General features: G+C 37.5%; 1 protein-coding gene across 4 annotated transcripts in view; it reads right to left on the reverse strand.

Moving 5' to 3' along the window:
- PPARGC1A (PPARG coactivator 1 alpha) overlaps window positions 1-23597 on the reverse strand; it is a 685546-nt gene that overhangs the window by 101403 nt on the left and 560546 nt on the right. The window contains exon 1 of one of the 4 annotated variants that reach the window (XM_012472398.3): window positions 9241-9262. The exons of the other annotated variants lie outside the window; for them this stretch is intronic. Within the exon in view, the coding sequence (XP_012327821.1) occupies window positions 9241-9258 (18 nt within the window). The 5' untranslated portion in view covers window positions 9259-9262. Of the gene's footprint in view, window positions 1-9240; window positions 9263-23597 lie in introns of those variants that run through there. 4 annotated transcript variants of the gene reach the window in all.

The following is a 23597-nucleotide window of genomic DNA, read 5'->3' on the forward strand; positions in this document are numbered from 1 at the left end:
TATGAGCTAGATATTAAGATCAAGCACTTCATATACCACATCTCAATCAATTTAGTCCTCCAAACTCTCCAATAAAGATGACCTGTGTACCCATTTTACAATGGAGAAAAATAAGTCTGGGCAAAGGTTCCAAGAGCAGCTGAAAAGAGCATGCAAATCGCTGAAAGCCTTTCTAAGAAGAACTAAAGTTCCATACATAAAAAATAATAATCATCCCCAAATTAAAGCCATAGCAAAGACCCCGGAGGCAACTTTATAACTGAGGGCAAGTCTACGTAGCTGGAAACCAATATTCCTGGGAATGCTGCCTGCCTAGAGCATTCGTCCAGAAAGCAAAGGGGCCTGCCTAGAATTGCTAATATTTTTAAAGTTAATCATTGTTAACAGGCACTCAATTGCTTGCTTTTAATTCCTAGAGGGACTAATTGATCCTGATACCCCACATCAGTTTCTGAACACATGCTTCGAGTCTCTGGTTAGAAGCAGAGATTGCATAGAAAACAAAAAGTTGGTAGCAGGATAGGATATAACAAAGACTTCTGTTCTATAAACGATTTAAAATCAAACCTCATTTTGCACAAAAAAGACCACAGTGATGTCCATGTGAACAAAGAACCTTTGAGGAAGTAACTAGAGGAAAATCAAGACAGTTTGAATGCCTCCTAGCATTTCTTTTTCTTTTTCTTTTTTTTATAAACAAGTTATGATAGACAACCTCAGCAACACATCTCTCATCTTCAATAAAACCTGCAGACCAGCTCTATGGAACTGAGTCAGCCTCTAGTTTAATTTAGACCTCAAAATGTGCTTTTGGCATTTTTCACATTAAAACAAAAAATAACATGAAAATTAATCTGAGTTGCAGTCAATTGGACTAATCTAAACATAAAGTAACAACTGTACTTATTAAGCACACAGATAAGAGATAATAAAAGGATGGTTAAAATCTGATTTTGTCTGATGTTCAACTCTGTTGTATTTGTGAATCTACATTTTCATTTACCTTAATTATTCCAGGTTTATCTATCTATAATGCAGAGAGTTATTGATTATTTTGATGATAAATGTTCAATAGGATTATCTAGCAATGTTTTTTTAAACTGGAACTGAAAATAAGGCATACCAAGTATTGTCAAATTTGGTACTATTTAAATATTTAAAGTGCTACTGAACTTCAATATATAATGTAACATTTCATTTAATAAGAAGAATTTTTTTTTTGCAGTAGCTGAAGTTAGTAAGGACAAGAGAAAATTGAGGTACACAAATTGCTAAACTGAAAAAAGTAAAAAAAAAAGGTCTTCAAACTGTTCCCCTGGTGCTAATTTTTTAGCACTCAGGTCCTAATTAGCTTAGCTGTTCTCTATCTTAGGGAAAAAAACAATAACAAAACAAAACAAAACTGTATTTTGCAAATAGTCTCAAAAGGGAACAATAAATAGGTATTTTATTTTCTTTTTCTTATTTTAAATACCACCAGACAGAGTCTTGAACAGAATTTAGTTATGTAACTTTTGTTTCTGTGAGGTTTTTCCAGTGCTTTGATATTTGAATTTTGCTCTAGCAAAACTAATACATATACATTCCCAAAATGTTGGAGAGGTAGAAAGGAAATAAATTCTCATCTTATGAAGCAATTAACTTTGAAGTCTAAGCTACATTTTGTGGCCACAGATAAATGCTTACTTTATATTTGCTAGCCCAATTAGACACAAGATTTTTGAGGAAACATCTTTAACCAAGAAGACCACTTCCAGGATTGACCTCTACATTTAGCAATTCAGTTGAAAATAGATGTCAGATACTATTGGTAGGATTATGCTGCATATAATTTTTCTACAGAGCAAGCAGGCAATATGTATTCAAAACTTTTAAAAACCTTATAGACCTAGAACATCTACTTCTAGAAATTCATCCTCAGGCAATAATAAGGGAATGTATACAAAGATTTTTCCTGTGAGGATATCCAATGCAACATTATTTGCATTAATAAAAACTTGAATGCAATGTGAATGTCCAACATTAAGTGACCTAGGTCAATAAATTTTATATATATAAAATATATATATATATATATAGACCTATAATAAATTTTATATATATAAAATTTATTGACCTAGGTCACTTAATTAAAATATATTTTACAACAGATTTTAACAGTAACATTAAATATATATATATATATTTAATATATATTATATATATTGTTATTGTTAAAATCTGTTGTAAAATATATTTAACAGCATAATGGGAAAGTGTTCAAAATATATTAGGGTTTGAAATTAAGCTTGGAAAAAACTATAATCGTAAAAAGTTTACCTGTAAAAATATATCCTCAGAAAGAAGAGAAGGATGAGGAGGAAATATAACAAGCCATTCGTAGTGGCTGATGACATTATAAGTACTTTTTAACTATTTTTATGTGAGTGTGCCTTTCTGTAATTTTCAAATTTTCTCTTATAAACATGTATGACTTTCATATTCAGAAGAAGAAGAATTATTCAGTTTTGAGAGGAACAGAGAGATTCAGTATTAAAGCCATGCCTGCTTAACATACAGGGAATGTAGCAGATAGAAATAGCCCCTGACGTCCAATATTATATCTCAAATATTCATCATATATTTAAAATGAAGCCATTTCTGTGTGTCATACCAAGTCCAACAGCTACTCCACTTAGGATGCAAAGCTCATGAGCAACACTGAGGGAAGTTGGTACCTGGTATATTTAGAAATCCCGGAGTTATGGGGAGATGGAAGCTATCAGCTACTATTAGCTTGCCTCATAGGCAGACCCAAAGCCACTATCCCCAGACATCACTACTATCTTCCCTTTTTTTCTCAATTTGAAATTTAACCAATTGTCAAGTCAACTTTCCCTTCAAAACTCTTAATTCGCCTTGGTGGGGTTAAAGAAACTCCATTCATTTGTACAACAGTAAATATTTTCAAGATTGGTATGAATAAACTGGTAAGAATAATTCTCAAGAAGAGGGTCTACCAACTAACTGGGGAAAGAAAGAAGGGGCCACCAGCAAAGGCTTAAGGGAAGAGTGGTTAGAGACATGGCTTCCACTGGAGATGATTAAAATTGATTTGACCAGAAAAATGTAGTCCCAATTTCAACCTGGTGACATGCAAGTAAACTTATGGAACACAGCCCATCCTTAAATGTGAAACCACCTGCATAAATGCTGTCATGTTGCAGCCCCGTGCTTGGGCAGAAAGCTCATTTTTGGCTTCTCAAATATCACAAGAGGGGATAACTCACCTTTCTTCCCCTGGAAGGTCAACTATATTCATAGGAATGAAAGCTTTATATCAGCCAATTTGATTTCATGTTCTCACAGTTTCCTGGGCCTTTGCTGCAGATCATTCTTCCTACACATGGGTGTTCATTATTTTGACCAATAAGAAATTTGTAAGAAAAGGGGTAATGAGGTTGAAATCAAAGTCAGCCAGCTTTAAGAAATTTAAGGCGAGTATAGGAGGCTCATGTCTACCTGACAGGTAGACTCGCTTTGGGGATCTTGATTCAGCCCAAAATGAAAGGCAAATGCATGATAAGAAGAACAGCCCTCACTCAGCTATGTCACTTGCCAGCAATTCGACTTTGGGTGGTTCACGTAATGATACGAAGCCTCGGTTTCCTTATCTGTCAACAAAGATGGCCAGATTCAATTAAATCAAAGATCTCTGCCAGATCTAAAATGTAGTGATGTGCCTGTCGTGACAGAGACAGACAACTCAGGAAGCCTCCTTAGCACAGGGTGAATCCAAATGTCTCATTTCACAAAGATACTGGAAATCAGAGATGATGTACAAGAAAGGCAACTGGTGCTCAGTGTTGCTGAAAGAGCACAGCTTCATCATTTTCTTTGCAATATAGATATTTAACCAGTCAACCTTTCTAGAAAAAGAATACCACAAAACTTGTGAAATGTGCTTTCAACCACAGGTACCGGCTGTGAGAAGATCAGCTTCCTAGAGACCTGAGTTTCTTACAAAGTTCGGTAGCTGCCCAGAGAAACAGCAGGCTTTCATCTTGTTTATCATTAATTCTGGAAAGTAACATGAGCCATATGTAAGACCAAGTCCCTGCATGCATAGCAAGTGTGAAAACCACAAAACTGACATGGTAGTCACTACATGTGCTTTAGAAAGGAGAGAGAAGATTCAGAAAGGAGAGTAGACATTATATTCGGAGTTTTGTAAGTAAGAATAAGGTCTATAGCATCTAAGGAAATGAGAGCTTAAAGTAACATTCCTTCCTCCTCATATCAGAAGACCCCCCTTCAAATAAAAAGCTCGTTCGATCTGCTAAAAGATTGTACATATTTTTAATTTAGGAGGGATCAGCTGAGATATTAACGTGGGGTGTGGGGGGAGGAAAAAAGGTCATATGCCTAATATTTTAGCACAACAGTGTTAGCAAATGTATTAAACCGAGGCCATATCACAGGGTAGAGTTTCCTGCTCAACTGTTTTCTTTGCACATACAACTCTATTGAGCAAGAGGTAGAAGATTTATGCTTTGGTGCCCCCTAAGACTAACCAGCTTGGGGGTTTTCCTTTAAGGTTGAGTGAATTAGTCGCAGGCAAACTACCAGAAAATTTGGAAAGGGAGCACTGAGGACATAGGAGTAAGGAAAGTATGACCAGGCAAATGATAAACGTCAGTCAGGACAAAGCCTTGATAAACCCCCAGTTATTCTCACACAGTACTGGGTTCTCCCTAGCAGTATTCACTAGCATGATATTCACATTTTCCTGGAACCAGGAAACAGAAGCAATAAGAAAACTAACACGAGAAAGCTTGATTCTGCGCCTGGGAAACAATCTGCAAAAGGAGGTTGACAAGAGATCCATTTTAAACAAGCCAAAACCTCTATTACTCTTTAAAGGGTTCAGATTGTAGATGATCTGAGCAGATGATCAGATGCGCCGAGCAGATGATCAGAGTAAATTCTTTCCCTACCTCTTTTCAAAACAAAAATCTCTAACAATTCTTGAGGTGGACCTTTCTACCATCCATCTTAGTAAATCCATTTGCATGCAGGCTACCTAAAAACAGAAGACACCTAACATTGTACGCGGCCATACAAAGCCGCTAAGTAGGAACTCCTACCCGGGGCTCTCCTGTGGGTATGTTCAGCTTGTGCCCTCTTTTGTCTTTTCTATTACATTACTCAATGTCACGTATTACGTAAAAACAGAGGACAGGGGTGATTTCCTGGGCTGTGTTATGCTTTGCGACTGCTGAGGCACCATATTTCAGCTTCGTTATTTTGTTTTAGCCTGAATCTTACAAAACTATGGTTAATAATTTTCTAGGGAAAAAAAACAATTTAAATGGTAATTAACGTGAAATAAACCTATTCATTCCACTTACAGTATTATGGTTGTTAGGGATTTTATACTTGGAAGTATGGCCAAATATATCCATGAGAATTAATGAACTTCTGCTACACAGCAAAATGTGGATAAGTCCCAGAAACATAATGTGAAGCAAAAGAAGCCAGACACATATGAAAGGTGCATACTTTATGATTCCATTTCTATAAAGCACAGAAACAGACATTAAACTTAGGTGGCTGCAAAGCAGGAGAGAGGTTACCTTGGGTGGTGCTTTGGGGCAGGGCAGGGAGAACAGTCAAGGGGGAAGAGGTTCCAGGAAGCTAGTTAGGGTTTCTTTCTTGCTGTCTGAGCTGGTTACATGGGTACATTGTTACAGAAAATTCACTGAGCTAAGCTCTTATGGTATATGTACTTTTCAGTATTCACATACTTCGATGGCAAGTTTCAAATGAATAGAAAAGAAAGAGAAAGGAGTGTTTCTATACCACAAATGTTTAAGGTTTTCTGCCTGTCAAAAAAAAAAAAAAATTCCAAATGTTCAACTTACCTTCTTAAAGGGGCCCTTAAACCACTTAGACAAACAGCCTTGGAGCAAAAAATCAAGGGACTTGATGTCTAGGTTTGTTTCGCTGACCTTGGACAAAGCCACTTTACCTTTCTGGGTCTATTTCCTCTTCTATCAAAAGATAGAATAGGATTACATATTCTTTGCATTTATTTCTTGAATAAGTGAAGTGAAGGAACCTTACAACTCTAAAATTTTAGTCTTTTTTTCTTGGTTCAAAACTCATTATTGAACACTGTCATTGACTGTTTGGAAAATGTGTCCCTCTTCCCTGAGAGCATGGACTTTGGGGTCAGACAATACAGATCTGTCACTTATAATCTATCTGTAGGAACTCAAGACAGTTACCTAAACGATCTGAACCTCAAGCACCTCATCTACAAAAATGGAAATATAAATACCTATTTTACATGGCTCATGTTAAGGTTTAAAAAAATGTATATAAGCCAAGTGCTTGGCATATAATAGCTGCTCAATAATGATGCCTGCCATTCATGTTTGACTACTTAAAACTCAATTTAAAATCAAGCAACATTAGAGTAGATGCAAGTGTTTGCCCTTCACCTGCCTTCCTCACCTAAGAAAAATAAAGTTTTGGAAACCAAGCACATCAGATATTCTCTTTAAGTCCCATAGTAAGTTGACTTCCTGTGAGGAACAGCGTTATCACAAGTTGTAGGAATGCCAGGTACCTGTTTGTTTCTCTACTTACCTAAAGAAAAGTAAAAACCAGCCTCAGCCTCACACTAGTCCTGAGCTGGCACTACCTCTAAAGAGACCAGAAGCATCAAGTGCAGAAAGCAGTTTTTGTGTCCATTAGGCTGGCCACAAAGTTATTTGAGCCAAAAGTCTTTCAAGAATTTCTCTGTTACGAAATAAGACATCCATATGGTGCATGAAAACTGACAAGATAGCATGAGTTTGGGACGGTGAGAGGAACCACAAAGTATCACATCATGTTTTAAATGATGATATCTGAAATATACAAGAGGGAAGAAAGGAAAACAAAGCCACAGGAGCAAAACAATTCCATATAAAGTCCATTGTGCCACCACTGGCCTATTGACTAAAGTGTCTTAGCATTCACACTTCTCGCAAATTTGTGATCAATCATATAATGGCTTTTTAAATTGATAAATGACATAAAGGATACGTTATATTTTGTCTTTGATATTTAAGGGTTTTCTTTTTCTTTAAAGTAATTTTCTGTGTAGTGAAATCCTGGCAAGTTGCTCTGTAAGTCCATAACTATGCCAGCCACATATACGGCTATCGAGAACTCACAATGTGTCCTGACAAAATTGAGATGTTCGATGGATGTAAAATATACTTGGAATTTCACTCTGAATATGAAAAGTAGAATGTAAAATATTTCATTAGAAACTTAGAGTTATTTGTTAATATAATATTTTGAATATATTAAGCCAAAGACATTAAAATTAAGTTTACCTTTTTAAAAATGTGACTACTATAAAATTTAAAATCAAATGTGTGATGTGCCTCGTATTCCTGTCTAACAGTGCAAAATCTTTAAAGTTTTGCATTTGGTCTTCAAGTAACTGATACCATAGATGCATATAAAATTAATGAATTATGAAATCAGGAAATTTCAGAATTATTAAGGAGAAGTAGAGCAGCGCGTCAACAATGCACAACTCCAGGGGGCGCTACTCACATCACAATCTGTAAAAAGTGATCCTCAGGAATTCACAGGCCTCAGCCTTCATGGCCCTGTATTGAATGCTGTACAATCCATTCTCCTATAAAATCAGCAATCCCTTCTAGAACATCCCTGGGGCAATCTCATAAATCTTTTCAGCACCCTCCACATCTTTTTCAAAATATATACAGCGTAATAAGATGAAAATATATAAAGTGAGTGGAAAATAGAGCTGACCGTGCTACACAAGTCTAATAGGATGCAGAAGATGGGCAGAGCAACACCAAGTATGCAAGTCTGAGATATATAGAAGGAGGCAGTGTTCTCAAGAAGGCTGTTTCCTTCCTAGGGACTAGAGGCATTTTTCAGAGGGTAACATTCACTTTAATTACAAAATGCACCCGCCTCTCTCTTCCAAGGGAGAAAAGCCTGTTGTTGCATTTATAATGTAGCTTTAGTTTTTGATGCCAAAAATGATTCAGTAAACACAGTTATGTTATGGTATACTATTTCTTATTCAGTACTCAAATTAATCTCAAGGCAGTGCTGGCATTAATTCAATTTGACGCCTGTACTTAGGATTTCACATAGGTGCCTTCATCCAATTCTTCTTTGCAACTAATAAAATCTTAATTCATGGTAATATATTTATTTCTAGTTCAGTTCATGTTAAGGAGTGCAGTACTTTACAGAAAACTAATTAATATCAATCATATATTATAACACTTTTAATGGTTCATAGGAAAATCCTACACTGGGGGAAAGATTAGATGAACCAAGGGGTCTTAGCCCATCCTATTTACTCTATTTTTAGGACTTGAGAAAAAAATATCAAGCATCATTTCAAATATAAATTTAATTGAAGGCGTGCATCACAGGATGGCTGGGAATTAAGAACCCTGGTTCTGATCCCTAAAAGGACATTGATTTGATGTGGCCCAAGAATGTAATTTACACCCTCAGACTCTGTTTTCCACCTATATTGTGTAATAACTGTTTAATTTGCAGTTGGTAAAGATATTTAAAGGGAGATGCATGGCATCATAAAAATAATGAACAACTTCACTAATAGCGAGCCTTCTGTAATTGTTGGTAACAATTCTATTTTTACATAATGTTTGAGCAATGTTGAAAGCATCATATTTCCAGAGATCTTACACATAGCCAGCAAGATAGTTTAAGTATGAGTTCTTGACTAGGAGTGCCTGGCGTCACACAATATAGTGGTCCTCACATTTCCTTAAGGAGCTGCATTTAAAAAGCCAAATTCTCCCCCAGCAAAGGGGAGCAGCAGATTACACAACTCTAAAAATCTTTAAAAATAAAAATAAAAAATAAAAAGAATGCACTAGATTACTTGAAATGCATGGTGATAATATCCAGTCTTTCCAAATCAGACATTTTATTCATGCTACAACAATTTCTCCATACTAACATCCTAGTAGCTGTTAAAAAAAAAAAAATTGAAGCATACTACGTATTTATCTCTCTTTTTTTAATTTTTTTGTTGGTTTAGCAATCTACATACAAAACTTCCAAATCTGGTATGCATGCATATACGTATCTTTAAAAGCCCACATCCCTAGAAATAAAACAAAACCCCAACTACCAATAGCATAAAGGCTCCTAGGTGCAGAGATAATGCCTCCTGATACTCACTTTCAAAATTGAATCCATAGATGATAACCCCAACGTGTGTGTCATTCATTTTACTGCAGTGCAAATACTGGTATCGCAAGATGAGGGAACACTCACAACAGGGGCTTCTGCAGGCCACGTTTTAATTCACAAGGGCACGGTCACGTGGGAGGGCACCTCAGAGTCACTGCTAAATGAACTCCACAATAGGGCACAAATCTGCAACCCAATCTTAGCCAGATAACGAACGTAAGAGCAAATATGTACAGTATCATGTGCTTTCCAGCAGCCTTGTGTCTCGAGGGAGCTCTCTGACATCAGCAGTTGAGACAGGTGGTTCCCTTTCCAACTGTGGAAAATAAAACCCTAGTGCAGAGGCACTAAGTAAATATAGCAGTACTGTAATTTTTCCTTGGTGCACTCTCCCTGTGATTTCTGTCCTGTGATGATACTTTATCCCAGAAACCTATTAAGGACATCCACCCATGCCAATAACTGACTAAATATTTGCAAACTGATTAATATTGGCATTAAAGAGAGTGTAGAAGACTCTGTGTTACGGCCCCGGTTGGTAGAACTAGGGTCTTCCACCTCTTATTCATTTGGAATACGTTATCAAGTGGCTGCTCAAAACTTTACTGGACTATTCTAGAATGACAGACAAGAGTCAGACCATCTTAAAATCACATGCACAGGGCAGGTCAATACCAATCATATCCAGTTTGAGTCTGAGAGCTAAAATCAGCTGAGATGTACTAAGCCCTTTGTGGTCACAACTATTTGCTTTTGAATTTAAGAATTACTCACAGAAGGGCACCCTGTAACGTGTGTATAAAATTACTTAATTCAGCTTCTATTTCCCTTTCTGAACATAGATACTTTTACACTCTGACAGCCGCTGGCTCTTAAAGCATTCTCCTTTTTGTTGTATCTCCTTAGAAACACAAATCTTGTTCCCTGGCAGCAGTGGCGCTAAGTGCTGTACCACATGCCCAAACTAGTTCTCCCTAGCAGCTTTAATTCACAGTAAGTGGCATGAAAGGAGGTCAACCCTTCTCAAAAAAACACTCAGCGTTCTTTTCGACTTCAGAATCTATTTCGGAAAGCCCCACTCCCCAGTATGTAAAGAGTAGCTTCCCATTTTGAAATTCTGGCCATAGCTATTGACAACTTTATGGAATGGTCCACGAAAGGGCAAACACAGGGATATGATCACAGTTTCAACTCTTGATCCTAATTCTCTGTGGATTCTGGAAACGATGTCAGACAAGGAAGTCAATACCTGCCATCCGGTCTTCGCCCCAGATAACCCTTTCATTTGAAAATACGTATGGCATGCATACATGTTATGGCTTTTCTTTCCTGAGGTGTTCATTCAACGCTTAACTCAATAATGCTGTCTTAATCCTGAAAGTATCCATGGTAACCTACAACTGTAATAAACAAGTCTAAAGAATGGAAAATGAAGTCAGGTCCTCTTGTTTCCCCCTTTTCTTCTTCATCTTTACAAATGCGGTCTTCACTGCTTCTCTAAGTTAACAGTTCATAGATTTGGGGGCTAGAATAAAATTAAAAATAGTAACACAGAAATGGCATCCAGCATTCAGTGAATGCTTACTCTGTGCCAAATGCTGTGCTGAGTAGTTCTGTAGATTATCTAATTTAATCCTTACGCTAACAGTAGAAATAAGTACTACTATTAATCTGATTCTAGGGATAAAATCACTGAAGTTGAGAGAGGGTGAGTAACTTTTCTAAAGACAAAAAGCTTGTAAGTGGGAGGCCAGGGACATCAAGACAGTCTTATTTAACTTCTTGTTCTTAATGATCAGGCTATGCTGAAAAATAGCATTTTTTGTTTCTGCCCAGCAGTCACATAATTTTGACATCTAGGAGTCTCCCCCAAAATCAGAAGGGTACCACAGCTTCATATTCAGCAGGAAGGTAAAAACACCACACACGTCCAGCTAAAGCCACCAGGGAAATTAAGAAAAGGCAGGACTCAAACATGAGCACAGCCAACACATGGCACCCTGCTCTGATCAAAAGAAGCCTTACGACAAGTGTCTCTAAATTTGATCTGACATATCATTTAAAAGAGCGCACTGTTCTTTGCAGATCAACCTCTACAGTTAACTTGGGGTGTCTGATTCAGGTCACTGAAGCGCACCCCCAAGGAGAAGAAACATTTCTTATAATGCTGCCCTTCTCCTTAAGTGAAATGAAGACTCCTTTTGAAGATAGCAATTCCCAACAAAGGCCAGAGTAAAACACATATTATGATCACATGAAAAATCATATTTTAAAGATATTTTCCAACCGGGCGCAGTGGCTCCCACCTATAATCCCACCACTTTGGGAGGCCAAGGTAAGAGGATCACCTGAGATCAGGAGTTCAAGACAAGTCTAGCCAGCATGGTGAAACCTTGTTTCTACTAAAAATAACAAAAATTAGCTGGGCATGGTGGTGCATGCCTGTATTCCAGCTACTCAGGAGGCTGAGGCAAGAGAATTACTTGAACCTAGGAGGCGGAGGTTGCAGTGAGCAGAGATGGCTCCCCTACACTGGGCATCAGAGTGAGACCCTGTCTCAAAAAAAAAAAAAAAGATGTTTTCTATGCTACAAATGTGTTTCCGTGAAGTACATACAGTATGTTTATCTAATCTAGAACAGAACTCAACAAATAGACTTTAACTTTGTCTCTTAGCATCAATAATAGAATCAACTTCCAACAGATATTTTATAGCCTCTGCTTGGAAATGTAGTCAAATATGAAAAGGGTCACATGGATTAAGGTCACTCAAAACTCACTGTGGTGCCAGTGTTCAGAAAGTGGGGCTAAAATATGTGGCTTTCTAATCTCCTCTGATTTAGGAAATACGAATAAATCAAACTCCATTACATTTATTTCCAAAAATGTTGGCTTTGAGAACTTTGTGACTCTGATTTAGAAGTAATCATAGCTAAGGTCCAGTGTACCTGGGTCACCTGACAGTCTGGTGAGCTACCACTCAAAGGGGCAGTTTCCAAAGTAAATGGCCCAGAACACAAAACCAGAAGAGGCTGCCTCTCCCAATATCTTTATGCTTTCTGAGAGCTAGAAGAACATAGGTCATCAGGGATGACTTATGGCTATTTGGAGTACACACATGGATATTAATGCTAAAACCCCCATTGCCACCATTACCACCAAACCTAAAAAAACAAACAAAGAAGAACAAAGTATAAACCATTGATTATGACTGAGTAGCAATGAAAGTTGCATGCACTGATTATGTAATAGTTTGAAGTCTGACGCAAAGATAGTGATTTACTTTTAAAAAAACTCACTTTGTAAAAAGGCATTAAGTTTACATTCATCATCCCTTTCTCGATTTGCAAATTAGGCATTTAGAAACAGAGTCCTCAAAGCAGAAATAGAACTCAGATACATGCAGAATACAGGAGTTGTGTAGGCTGTGCATTCGGGAAGGAGTCCCAGAGACACAAACCTGAGTGTGAAGTCCACTTCAGTACACCCTACCTCAATACCACTAGTTGAGTTGCTTAACTTCTCTGATTCTTTATTTTTCCATTTAGAAAATGGAGATAATACCTACGTCACAGACTTAACATAGGAATTCAAGAGGACTAAGTAAATGGTTGTAGATGAGTAGTCTTTTGGAGTGCCTGCCCTGCAGCTGCCGCTACATAAATGCCCTTTACCTACTTCGTTCAAGTGTCTCAGCTCCAGTTAGGCTTCTCTTCTGTCCTCTCCTCTTCCTCCTTACTTGGGGCATTTTAAAATAAAATGCACACAAGAAGATTTCTGCATGTTTTACCCCACAGAGTGGATATTGGCGCTTATGAATGCAGAAACATGTGTGGGAAACCGTTGCTCACGTTTCCCTCCCTGTGGGTGGTTTGCCCACATTGAGAGAGAAGAAAGAAGAAAATTGTGTTTGGAGCACACGGAGTGAGCCGCTAACATAAATGTGTAAGAGAGGCATTTTTTAAGATTAAAGACTTGTATGAAAGAAAGTCTTGAAAACTTTGAAATGGAAAAACAAAGTGATACTTGAATTCTCTCCTGCTGCTTTGTCATGGTATGCTGGGACACACGTATGGGGAAAGGTACAGTGCACAACGCCACCAAATGACACTCTTTAAGAGGCAGATTAAAGAGTGACAGTGTCTGCATTTTCCAATTTCAAGCATTGCATTAAGTATTCTTAGGCAAAATCATCAAGAATTAGATGTGAAAAATTAAAATTTTGAAAATTCCAAAAATAGGTGAAAGGCAGTAATTTCTTACTCAGAATAAAAGAAAGACCTGTAAGTTAGAGTACTTATAGGCACCAAAGCTTTCTTTGAATATCTGTGTCATAAAATTACTCTACAACTGCCCAGAGTTGAAAATAAGTAAAATAAATTGGTGACATGGGAGAGAAAAAATGTAAGCATAAAATTCATATACTATGTCTCTAAATATTGTAAATAGCCACCACCACTCAAAAGGAGAATAGGGAACAGGAAAAAAAAACACCATCATACTTGGAAAATTATCCAGAGAAATGTCTCTTCAATTCATGTGTACAGTGGTTATTTATGTCTCAGACAGTAACTTTAGACACATCAGAGGGTGCAGAACAGACTTTATTCTCCCGCACATGAACTCTGCCTACAAAATGCTACATGTTCGGTCTTTCTACCTTATAAAGTTGATCATAAGAAAATTAAAATTAAAACTAAAAATCCTTGATATAAGACTCCACTGGGGTCCAGAAATTACTGTCCCTCCAGAAATCAGGGCAAAGACAGAGACACACATCACAAAGGTCTCTACACATGAGTGCATGTGTGGGAATGTGTGTATCTCCAAACGTGTAGAACACAAGATAAAAGTGGAAAGCTCAGTCAGAATTCACTACACTCCAAATGATAGTTCAGCAACATCCCAGGTGCTTAACTTGTGTGAGATGCTATAGCTGTCTTCTCTGAAGCTGCTTACAGCCTAAGAGTAAGTAGAAGATCCGACATGTAATCAATCAAAATGCCCATATGTGACTACTACAGTAGTTGAGTGCATTGAGGGAGAAGTGGTGGGGATCAGCCAGGGTTTTGAAAACAGATCTAATTAATCTCAGAAACACCCTAGAATGAGTATGCCAGTCAGGCCCTAAGAAGACTTTTACAGGTCCCTGACCTATATGTAATTTAAATAAAACTAGACTCATTACTAAATTATGTATGTATAGAGAGGCTCAGTAAAGTTCTAATATTTGTCATAATAGCAGCTGCAATTATTACTTTAAAGGATCAAACAGTCTTTTAAAGAAAAACGACTGGTGCCCTACACTGGGGTCGTGCATTGCTGGGTGCCCTAATCACAAAGTTAGCATAGTACTAGCTAATCCCGCATAGATGCCAATGTACAGACACAGGAAAATAGGCATGGTTTTCCAAGACATTGCTTATTCATTCATGGGCCCTCTAATTAAAGTTCTGGAATCCAGAACAAATGGTTACAAGAGTCATACTTGGTGAGAGAAGAACAGGTGTATTATTCTGGCTTTTGAGGGGTGCCTGCTGGGACCCCAAGAAGGTGATAGGCAGAAGGAGGAAGGATGATGAAGCAGAGATAGCATTCCCTTTGACATGAGGCCAATCTGGAGTCAGAACCAGGCTGTGATACTTCCTAACTCTTTGAAATGGGTCAAGACCCTAAATGTCCCTGGGACTCTATAAAATAAAGATGACACCACTGTCCTCATCAGTGTATAAGGATCAGATGCCTAGCTTAGCACCTAGGAGACATCTGGTAAATGTTAGTTCTTCTCAATACTAAGGAGGCTAGAAAATAAAAAATCCTAGTGACAAATGATGAATCATACTAGGTCCAATGTTAGCTGCTAAGGGAAATACAAAGAAATATGAAAGGTAGTGGGAGCCAAGATTTGGCTCTCAACCAGGTGGTAGGACGCAGCTGCTCACCTGATTTTATTGTGAAAATTTTTCTTCAATCCATAAAATTCCAGCAAGTCACTAGAAGACCAGAGACATAAAATCAAGAGTGGTTTAAAATGAAAATAGGCATGTATATTTTATATTTTATACCCACTACTATTTTAAGTGCTTTACATGAAATGGCAACTATTGTTATCTCTCTTTTTTCAGATGGAGAAACTGAGACAGAGAATTAGTAATTTGCTCAGGGTTACATATCTAACATTCAGGAAGGGTGACACTTGAACCTAGGCAGCTTGGTTCCAGAGTTCATGCCTTCCCCACCCCTCAAACCGCACCCCAAACTGCCTCCCTCTAACCCTTGCCGAAGTTTTAAGTCTTTAATGCTTAAAACTGAGTGAAGCACTAAAGAAGCATAGTTGAGAAAGACCTGGCCCCTGGTCTCCCTGGGGCCCAGAGCCTAATAGAGAAAATAGAATCTGTGAGTCTGGAGTAGCAGAGAAATCTACAAGACATAGTGAAATGCAACAGAGAAACCCAGGCTGCCTGGAAAAGAGTGGAGAAGGAGAAGCAGGTGTTAGCAGAACAGTATTTCTCCCCCTACCCTCCACTTTTACATCATTCTACCTGTCCCTAGCATAGCACTGGGCACATTCAGTAAAAATCATTACCTTTGTCATCTTTGGATACTGAAGATAATATTTTCCACTAATCTAACTTACAAATACAAACATAACAGAATCTATCCCCATGAGGTGTCGCCAATCTTGTGGGGGCAGAGATGTGAACACAAATGCTTCTAATCTGCATCCCCATAGCTTATGGTTATGACCTGTGCTCTTGAGATGACAGATACAATATACAGCTGGAGTCCTGACATAATCACACCACCAACTTTTGAGAATTAACTGATGATTTTCCTAATAGGCTATGAGTTTGACAGTATTTGCTGTTAATTGTTGATAAACTGAAATAAACAACCATACATTCATCCAAGAAACACATGTTAAATTATAATTAGTCAGTAACTTTCCAATTGGACAAAAAATGGACAGTGTCCATCAAGGACTAGAGAAATTGTGATAAGTCAATGGGAATTTCACCAAGAAATATATATATATATACACACACACACACACACACACACATTACACACACACGTACTAAAATGCATATTGGTAGGTTTTTAGAAAAACACTCATTTTTATTGTAAGAACGCGTAACATGAGAGCTACTTCTTAACACATTCTTACATGTACAATACGGTGTTTTTAACTCTGGGCACACTGTTTTGCAGCAGATCTCTAGAACTTAGTCACCTTACATAACTGACACTAAAAAGCACCTGTTTTTTATAAAAGTGTGATCCTGGAAGCTCCTCAGAAACTGCATGTCCCCAAACAACCAATTTCAAACTGAATAATTGTAAAATAGAAAGCCTGAACCACAAAGAGACCATTAGGATAAGTTTGAAAAGATATCCAATACGAGAAATGAATTTTTTAAGTGGGGGCATTCTTTAGAAAAGGAGAGAGAAAGAATTCCCAGTGAAGAGATGGCATTTTCAAGAGCAGGTTCCAGAATGGGTTTTCTAGGTCAGACCAAGAGGCAGCTTATTGCAGAGTGGAACTTCACGCTCCTGACTTCTGGCAGTGACCTTAGTTCATAGGTGTATGGTCTAAAAAAAGGTACCAAGGCTCTCTGTGTCTCAGTTTCTTCATGTGTAAAGTAGGGATTACGATGCCTATGTTTTAGGGTCTTATGATGATCCCATCAGGATCATGTGAGACAATACAACTGATTCTTAATTATGTGTGTCAATTTGGCTCGGTTATGGGGCTCCACTGTTTAATAAAGCACTAGTTTAGATGTTGCTGTGTGGGTTTTGTGTAGATGTGATTAATATTTATAATCAATTAATATAAGTAAAGCAGAAGACCCTCTATATTGTGAGTGAGGCTCTTCCAATCAGTTGAAGGCCTTAAGAGTGAAAGCTGAAGTTTCCTTGAGAAGGAATTCCCTGTGAGCTATAAATCCTGCCTGAATTCCCAGTTTGCTGGTCCACACTGTGAATTCTGAACTCAAGACTGCAGTATCAACTCTTAATTGAGTTTCCAGCTTGTCCTACCAATTGTAGCCTTGGCAGCCTTCACAATCACATGAACTAATTTCTTAGCATGCATGTGCCTGTGCGTGCACGTGCACACGCGCGAGCACACACAAACACTTCTCTCTCTCTCGATATATAGATACACATATATAGAAAGAAAGAGAGATATTGAAGATATAAATGTATCAACATATTAAAGATATATATACATACATATATAGATAGATAGAGAGAGAGAGAGAGAGAAAGAGAGAGAGAGAAATCTGTTTCTCTGGCGAACCCTAATCGATATATCTTCCAACTTACTGAATTCTCTCTATATGGCAACAGGGATCAAGCACTTTAAAAACTTAAACTCTTAAATTCTTTCTGTCTCTGTTTCCAACCACACCCCCACATAATAAATGAGCATATATAATGGGGGCCTATCATCAGTGGTAGAACTACTGGTGAAATGTGTAAAAGCCCAGGATAGTAACTTTCAGTGTGATTTCAAAAGCAGATCTAGCACTCTCTGAGAGGAAGAAATGTGAATAAAATGAGACTTGAAGGAATTTACAACATAAGCTCTATGAAGACAAGAACAACGTCTTGTTCACAATTATGTTCTTAGGTCCTAAAATGCTAACTGAACACCTCAGTAAACATATGTTGAATGAATGGATCATAGAGTTCTATAGCTAAGTAGAGGCAGGTGGGATTTTTTTTCCTATTACTTGATATTAATCCAAACTATGTTACATATGAGTTAATACTAGAACATCACAGAGAAGGCATGTGCTAATTCATCCATCTTTGCATCCATCCATTCACCTCATATGCACTGCTTGCCTGCCGCATTCTACAGGCTGCACCTCAGGACTGTGAGGATGAAAAAGACAAAAGGCTTGCCTTTGAAGCACTCACAGAGCAGTAAGTTGAATAAGCAAGTTATAATTGTATTAATGCTATGTACTAGAGTAAAGCTAAGCCGGAGCTGCTAGAAAAGTCCAGAGAATGGACACATAACCTCTTCTGGGAGGGATTCACCCCTTAAATGAATCTTTATTGAAGTGAGCTCTGTGCCAAGCACTATGCTATGCCATGAGAATATTCCCATAATATAATATTAAATATTAATCATGGTTAAATTTTATTGAGTGCTTATTACTGTGTTTTAGGCATTGTTGTAAGACCTTTACATTTACTTACTAATTCTCTTCATACTAGGGAATCTAGTATGTGTTAATACGTTTTAATGTCCTTTTCTACAAGACAACCATAGAGGCATATATTTACATACTGCCTTTTCAAGTACATATTGATCACTTGCCATCTAAAACACACTGTTAGGCACCAGTTTAATCAGCATAAAGTGTCTTTCCTTAAATTCAGTGGAGGAAACAGACAAACCCCACAATAACTACAATCTCAGGCTGTCTGACTCCAGCAGTCCTGCACAGGCCTTGTTATGAGCATAAACACAAATACACCACCTCTAAAACTTCCCCAAAACTTGAGAATATGATTTTGAACACAGCCAACACAAGTGTGTTGAGAATGTTTTGTCCCATCCCTATGTAAGGAAAATAACCAAAGAGAAATATTTTTAACATACGTAACAGATATCTTCAAAATTGTATTTTAAAACAACTCTTTCTTTCCATGACTAATCATGCCAACTGCAGTCAGTGTGGCCTGAAACTAGCATGGCTACCTTAGATGCCAGTCAATATCAAGATGTTTTCAGTTACCTTCCAGCCACTGACACAGGCATAAAGCATTGTTTCTCAAGATCTCGTTGCTAAAAGTGTGTACACAGCAACAGAAGATGCTGATATCAATATTTTGCATTATTGATAAATAGCAAGTATTTGTCATCAATTAACAGCAATTGTATATTGCAATAATTTCTAAAGGAATCCTGATAAATAACAATAGTTTTAATTACTTGAGAAACCTACCACATCCATCAACATTCATGGCTCCCAGTAAGTATCATGGAGGTCCAAGAAAGTTCCATAAAACTTAAAAAGGAGGAGAGACTCCTTCAAGCTAAAGGAAAATGAGCTGTCTTTATTTCTTTTGTACTCTGGACTGACCCCATCCATTTATTTTTTAATGTTTAAAATTTATATTCTATTTTTTTCAAATGGGATTTTTGGTTACATTAAAAACTAGGTACACAAAACAAGGCAATAGAAATAAAATCCATATCAAATTTGCTTAAAATGAACAAAGAATTAAATGCTAGAATATACCTGGAATGCACTGTTTTTTGTAGCTGAGTTCTGAATTGAGCTTTGAGTTTCTTGGCAGTTTAGACAAAAATTAAAATGTGTTGCATTAAACAAATTTCATTACCCAACAAAAGAAAACAGAACTTCCCTGACCTCCCTTATTCAATACTAACCCCATCCTAGTCCCACAGCCATTAGTATTTGTTTCTTTTCTATTTTTCTTCATAGCATTTATCAGTTTTCTAAATTCTATATCTTTTGTATATTTTCTGTCTATTCTGCTAAAATGTAAGACTCATGAGGACAAGAGTCTTTTTTTGTTTTCACTCTTTTAGCTCAGCCCTAGAATAACGCCTGGCACGTAGCAAATGTGATATAGACAGGTTGATAGATATAGATAGGCATATAGAGAGATTTTATTCCAAATACTGAATTCCAGGAGATATTTATCATAAGATCCCATAAATAAATTACACCAGGCTCTGAGGCTATGTTGAGGAGGAGAGACAATTGCCTGACAATTCATGACCAGCATAAAATAAAAGGCACATGCAGATGTGTAGTGATGGGGAAAGTATCTGGAGCAGAAGAGCTAAGTTCAGCTCCTAAGGCCAGCACCTCCCTCCTTGCGCCTTCTATCAGGCAGCATGGTGTAACTGTGAAGCATCCAGGCTCTGGAGCCAAGTGGCTTGGCTTTAAATCCTGGCTCTGCCACTTATAAGTTTATAAGCTGTGTGGCCTCCAACAATATTTAGCCTCTCTGTGCCTCAGTTACATCTATAAAATATGGATCATGATAGTACCTACCTCAAAGAATTACTGTGGGAATTAAATGAGTTTACATAAGTAAATCAACTATATAAGGCAATTGCCTGGCACAAGTGAAACGAAGTACTGGCAGTTAATTTGAACGCACCCTTCATTCGTAAAACATGGATAATAACTACCTTTGGCATAGATGTAAGGATCAATTAATCTTAATATGAGATAATGTGCTTAGGTGTTATAAATAAATGACTCTTGTTTTATATTATCATGGAAGAATATATTCATCATAAGGCTTTCAGAAAATGCAGAAAGATAGAAAAGAGAAAGTAAAATCCCATATAACCTAGTAAACGATGAGAACCACCATTAGCATTTTCCTGTATAAATTTCCAGATTTCTTTCTCTGCCATAATCCCATGTAGATTTATATGTGCATGTGTGTGTTTATGAAAACATAATTTTTAAAGAGCTAGATGCATACGATGTACTGCTGTGAAACCTGCTTTTTTAAAAAAAAAATCATGAGTGTTTTATCTCATATCTCATGCGAGTAAATAAAGATCTATATCATTCTATATAATAGCTGCCTAGTATTCCATTGTATGAAAGTGCCTTGATTTATTTAGCCAATACTCCATTCACAGACAGTTAAGTTGCTTCCAATTTGTGAAAGTGCTTTGTAAACTACAAAGTAACATATAAATGTTAGTTATCATCACCACCATTTAAAAAATAAATATCTAGACATTATCATTAAACTTGTGAAGGTCTTCTCTCATTATTTCTTTAACCTGCTGGAAGTGGTGCTTCGATCTAATTGTATTAACATCAACATTTTTAAAACATGACACTTAGGGATTTCACGTCGGAACACACACGCGCACACAAAACAGATGAACTACCGAGTCAGAACTAGGGGTAGGTGTTGGGGACTAATCCCAAGAGCCTGTTTCTCAGTACAACGACTGTGTTCTTGTTCCCAGCACATCCTACCTCACCCTCCTTCCCTGTAGACTGACATCACTCATCGACTGCTGCCCTTTTCCTCGGAATCTACCCGTGGCCTCAGAATTTTTGACAATGAACTCCAAGTAGCCATTATGAAGCAATTGGAACAGGCAGTAGAGATGAAATGTATTGGCTAAATCTATGTTGAAGATATAAAGAATCAAATGGGTACTTACTGAGTAGCTACCATGAAATGTGTACATGCTGTAAGTGGCAGATTTTGCAGTTATATTAATTTACACCACTGCACTGCCCTCCTAGATGCTCAGCTCCTTGCTATTAGGAATCACATCCTACTCCTTTCTGTGTTTTCACCTTTCCCTAATAAAAGACCACGTAAGGGTAGTACTTAATCAATGTTGTTCATTTGAGAGTGAGCAGTTGAAGTAATGAGTGAAACCCCGATCTCACGTACTTTACAATCTCACTGATTGATAACTCAAATTAGTAGTGCCAATGTAGTCTCTGAAAATTAAACCTGCCATATTATTTCTGGTACGATGAGGTTTGGTAAGATATTCAAATGCATGAAAACAAGCAAATTAATATCACTACTGTTTTTGTAACAATAAATTTTATCTATTAATTAATGTTGTGACTTGGAGCAAATGTGCATGGCAGGAAACAGAAGGCCCTGCTGATACCAATTTTACAGAAGGATGCAGTCTGTGCATTGAGATATGTTGTGGATACCTATGCTATAGCTCTAGTCCCAGCATGAGCTGGATGAATTTAGCTTATAAAACTCTGGCCTCTTACCTCTTCAGGGCTACAATTAACCCCTCTGTGAGTTTCACTCACTTAAAAAATATTTACTGCATGCCCAGTATCTACCAGGCACTGCAATAAGTGCTAGATCTGGGGAGGCCCAACATGACAAAAGTAATTTAAGTTCTTTTTTATTTTTTATTTATTTTGTGTGTGTGTGTGTGTGTGTGTGTGTGTGTGTGAGAGAGAGAGAGAGAGAGAGAGAGAGATGGAGTCTCCTTCTATCGCCCAGGCTGGAGTGCAGTGGTGTGATCTCTGCTCACTGCAACCTCTGCCTCCCAGGTTCAAGTAATTCTCCTGCCTCAGCCCCCGAGTACCTGGGATGATAGGTGCCTGCCACCACACCCAGCTAATTTTTGTATTTTTAGTAGACATGGGGTTTCACCATGTTGGCCAAGTTGGTCTCGAACTCCTGACCTCAAGTGATCCACCCACCTCAGCCTCTCAAAGTGCTGGGAATATAGGTGTGACCCACCATGCCCAGTCAAAAATAATTTAAATTCAAAATAGATTATACATGAACATTTTGGGTCTCTTAAGGAGACATCATGACAAATATGACTTACGACTACCAAAGGTAGGGTCTCCTGATATTAAAATATAGATCCATCGCTCTGGCCAGGAAGATCTTTTTACTCAACATGGAGGTTAGCCAGTAAATTTCATGGTCTCCTGTCCATTCTGTTTCATGCTGATTGTCAGAAATTGTTAAAAATAATAATAACAACGATTTGATCATTCCACAGCTCTGGAAAAGGACTGCAATCAAGGAGAAATGTCTGACATGAATAATGATAGGAGTAAGTGACCTTTGTGTCAAGGATTTGCCATTCCTATCTCAGATATTTCATGCGAACCCTGGTTCTCTGTCCTCTGCTAGTCTCTCTGTGTAACTCTATTCTACAGGTTCTGTGTGACTTAAGATCCACCTATTTTATAAACTATGACCCAACGTGGTAAATGTGGAGTGCTGCTCCTAACCATACTGCACCTTCTAGCACTTGATTATAAATCAAGCTTCACCCTTCTCTAATTTCATCAATGGGATATGTTCTATTTTTGAAAAAAAATAATGTAAAACCCCAGAGGGCAGAAACTTTACATCTACATTGTTTTTTAGCCTATACAGCACCAAAAGCATACTACTAGCTATATCAAAAGTGCTCAACAGATACATTTAGGTTAATGTCTATATTAGTCCTTATAACGGTAGTTTGTTTCTACTATGGTCAGTTGCATTAGGAAAAAAAAAAAAAGTCTCAGAGCCCTGAAAATTTGGCTTCACATTCTTACCACATGCACTTTGGATAAATGTATTAAAATACATTGGGCCTCAGTTTCCCCATCTCTAAAATATAGAGATGGAAACAGGAAGTCTCCAAGTCCCAAATCAACCTACCATCCAATGATTTTACATATCTTAGAAGGCATTATGCCTCAAGGAAGACTTTGGAGGTTTGAAATATCTCTTTTCATCTAACAAAATGAGTAGTTCTTTTTTTTTTTTAAAGAAGTGAATTGTGAATCCCTTTAAGAGGCAGCTCAGATTTTGCTCACT

Source organism: Aotus nancymaae, unplaced genomic scaffold (genome assembly GCF_030222135.1).
Source record: "Aotus nancymaae isolate 86718 unplaced genomic scaffold, 86718_ANA_hifiasm-v0.15.2.pri h1tg000006l, whole genome shotgun sequence".
NCBI lineage: Eukaryota > Metazoa > Chordata > Mammalia > Primates > Aotidae > Aotus > Aotus nancymaae.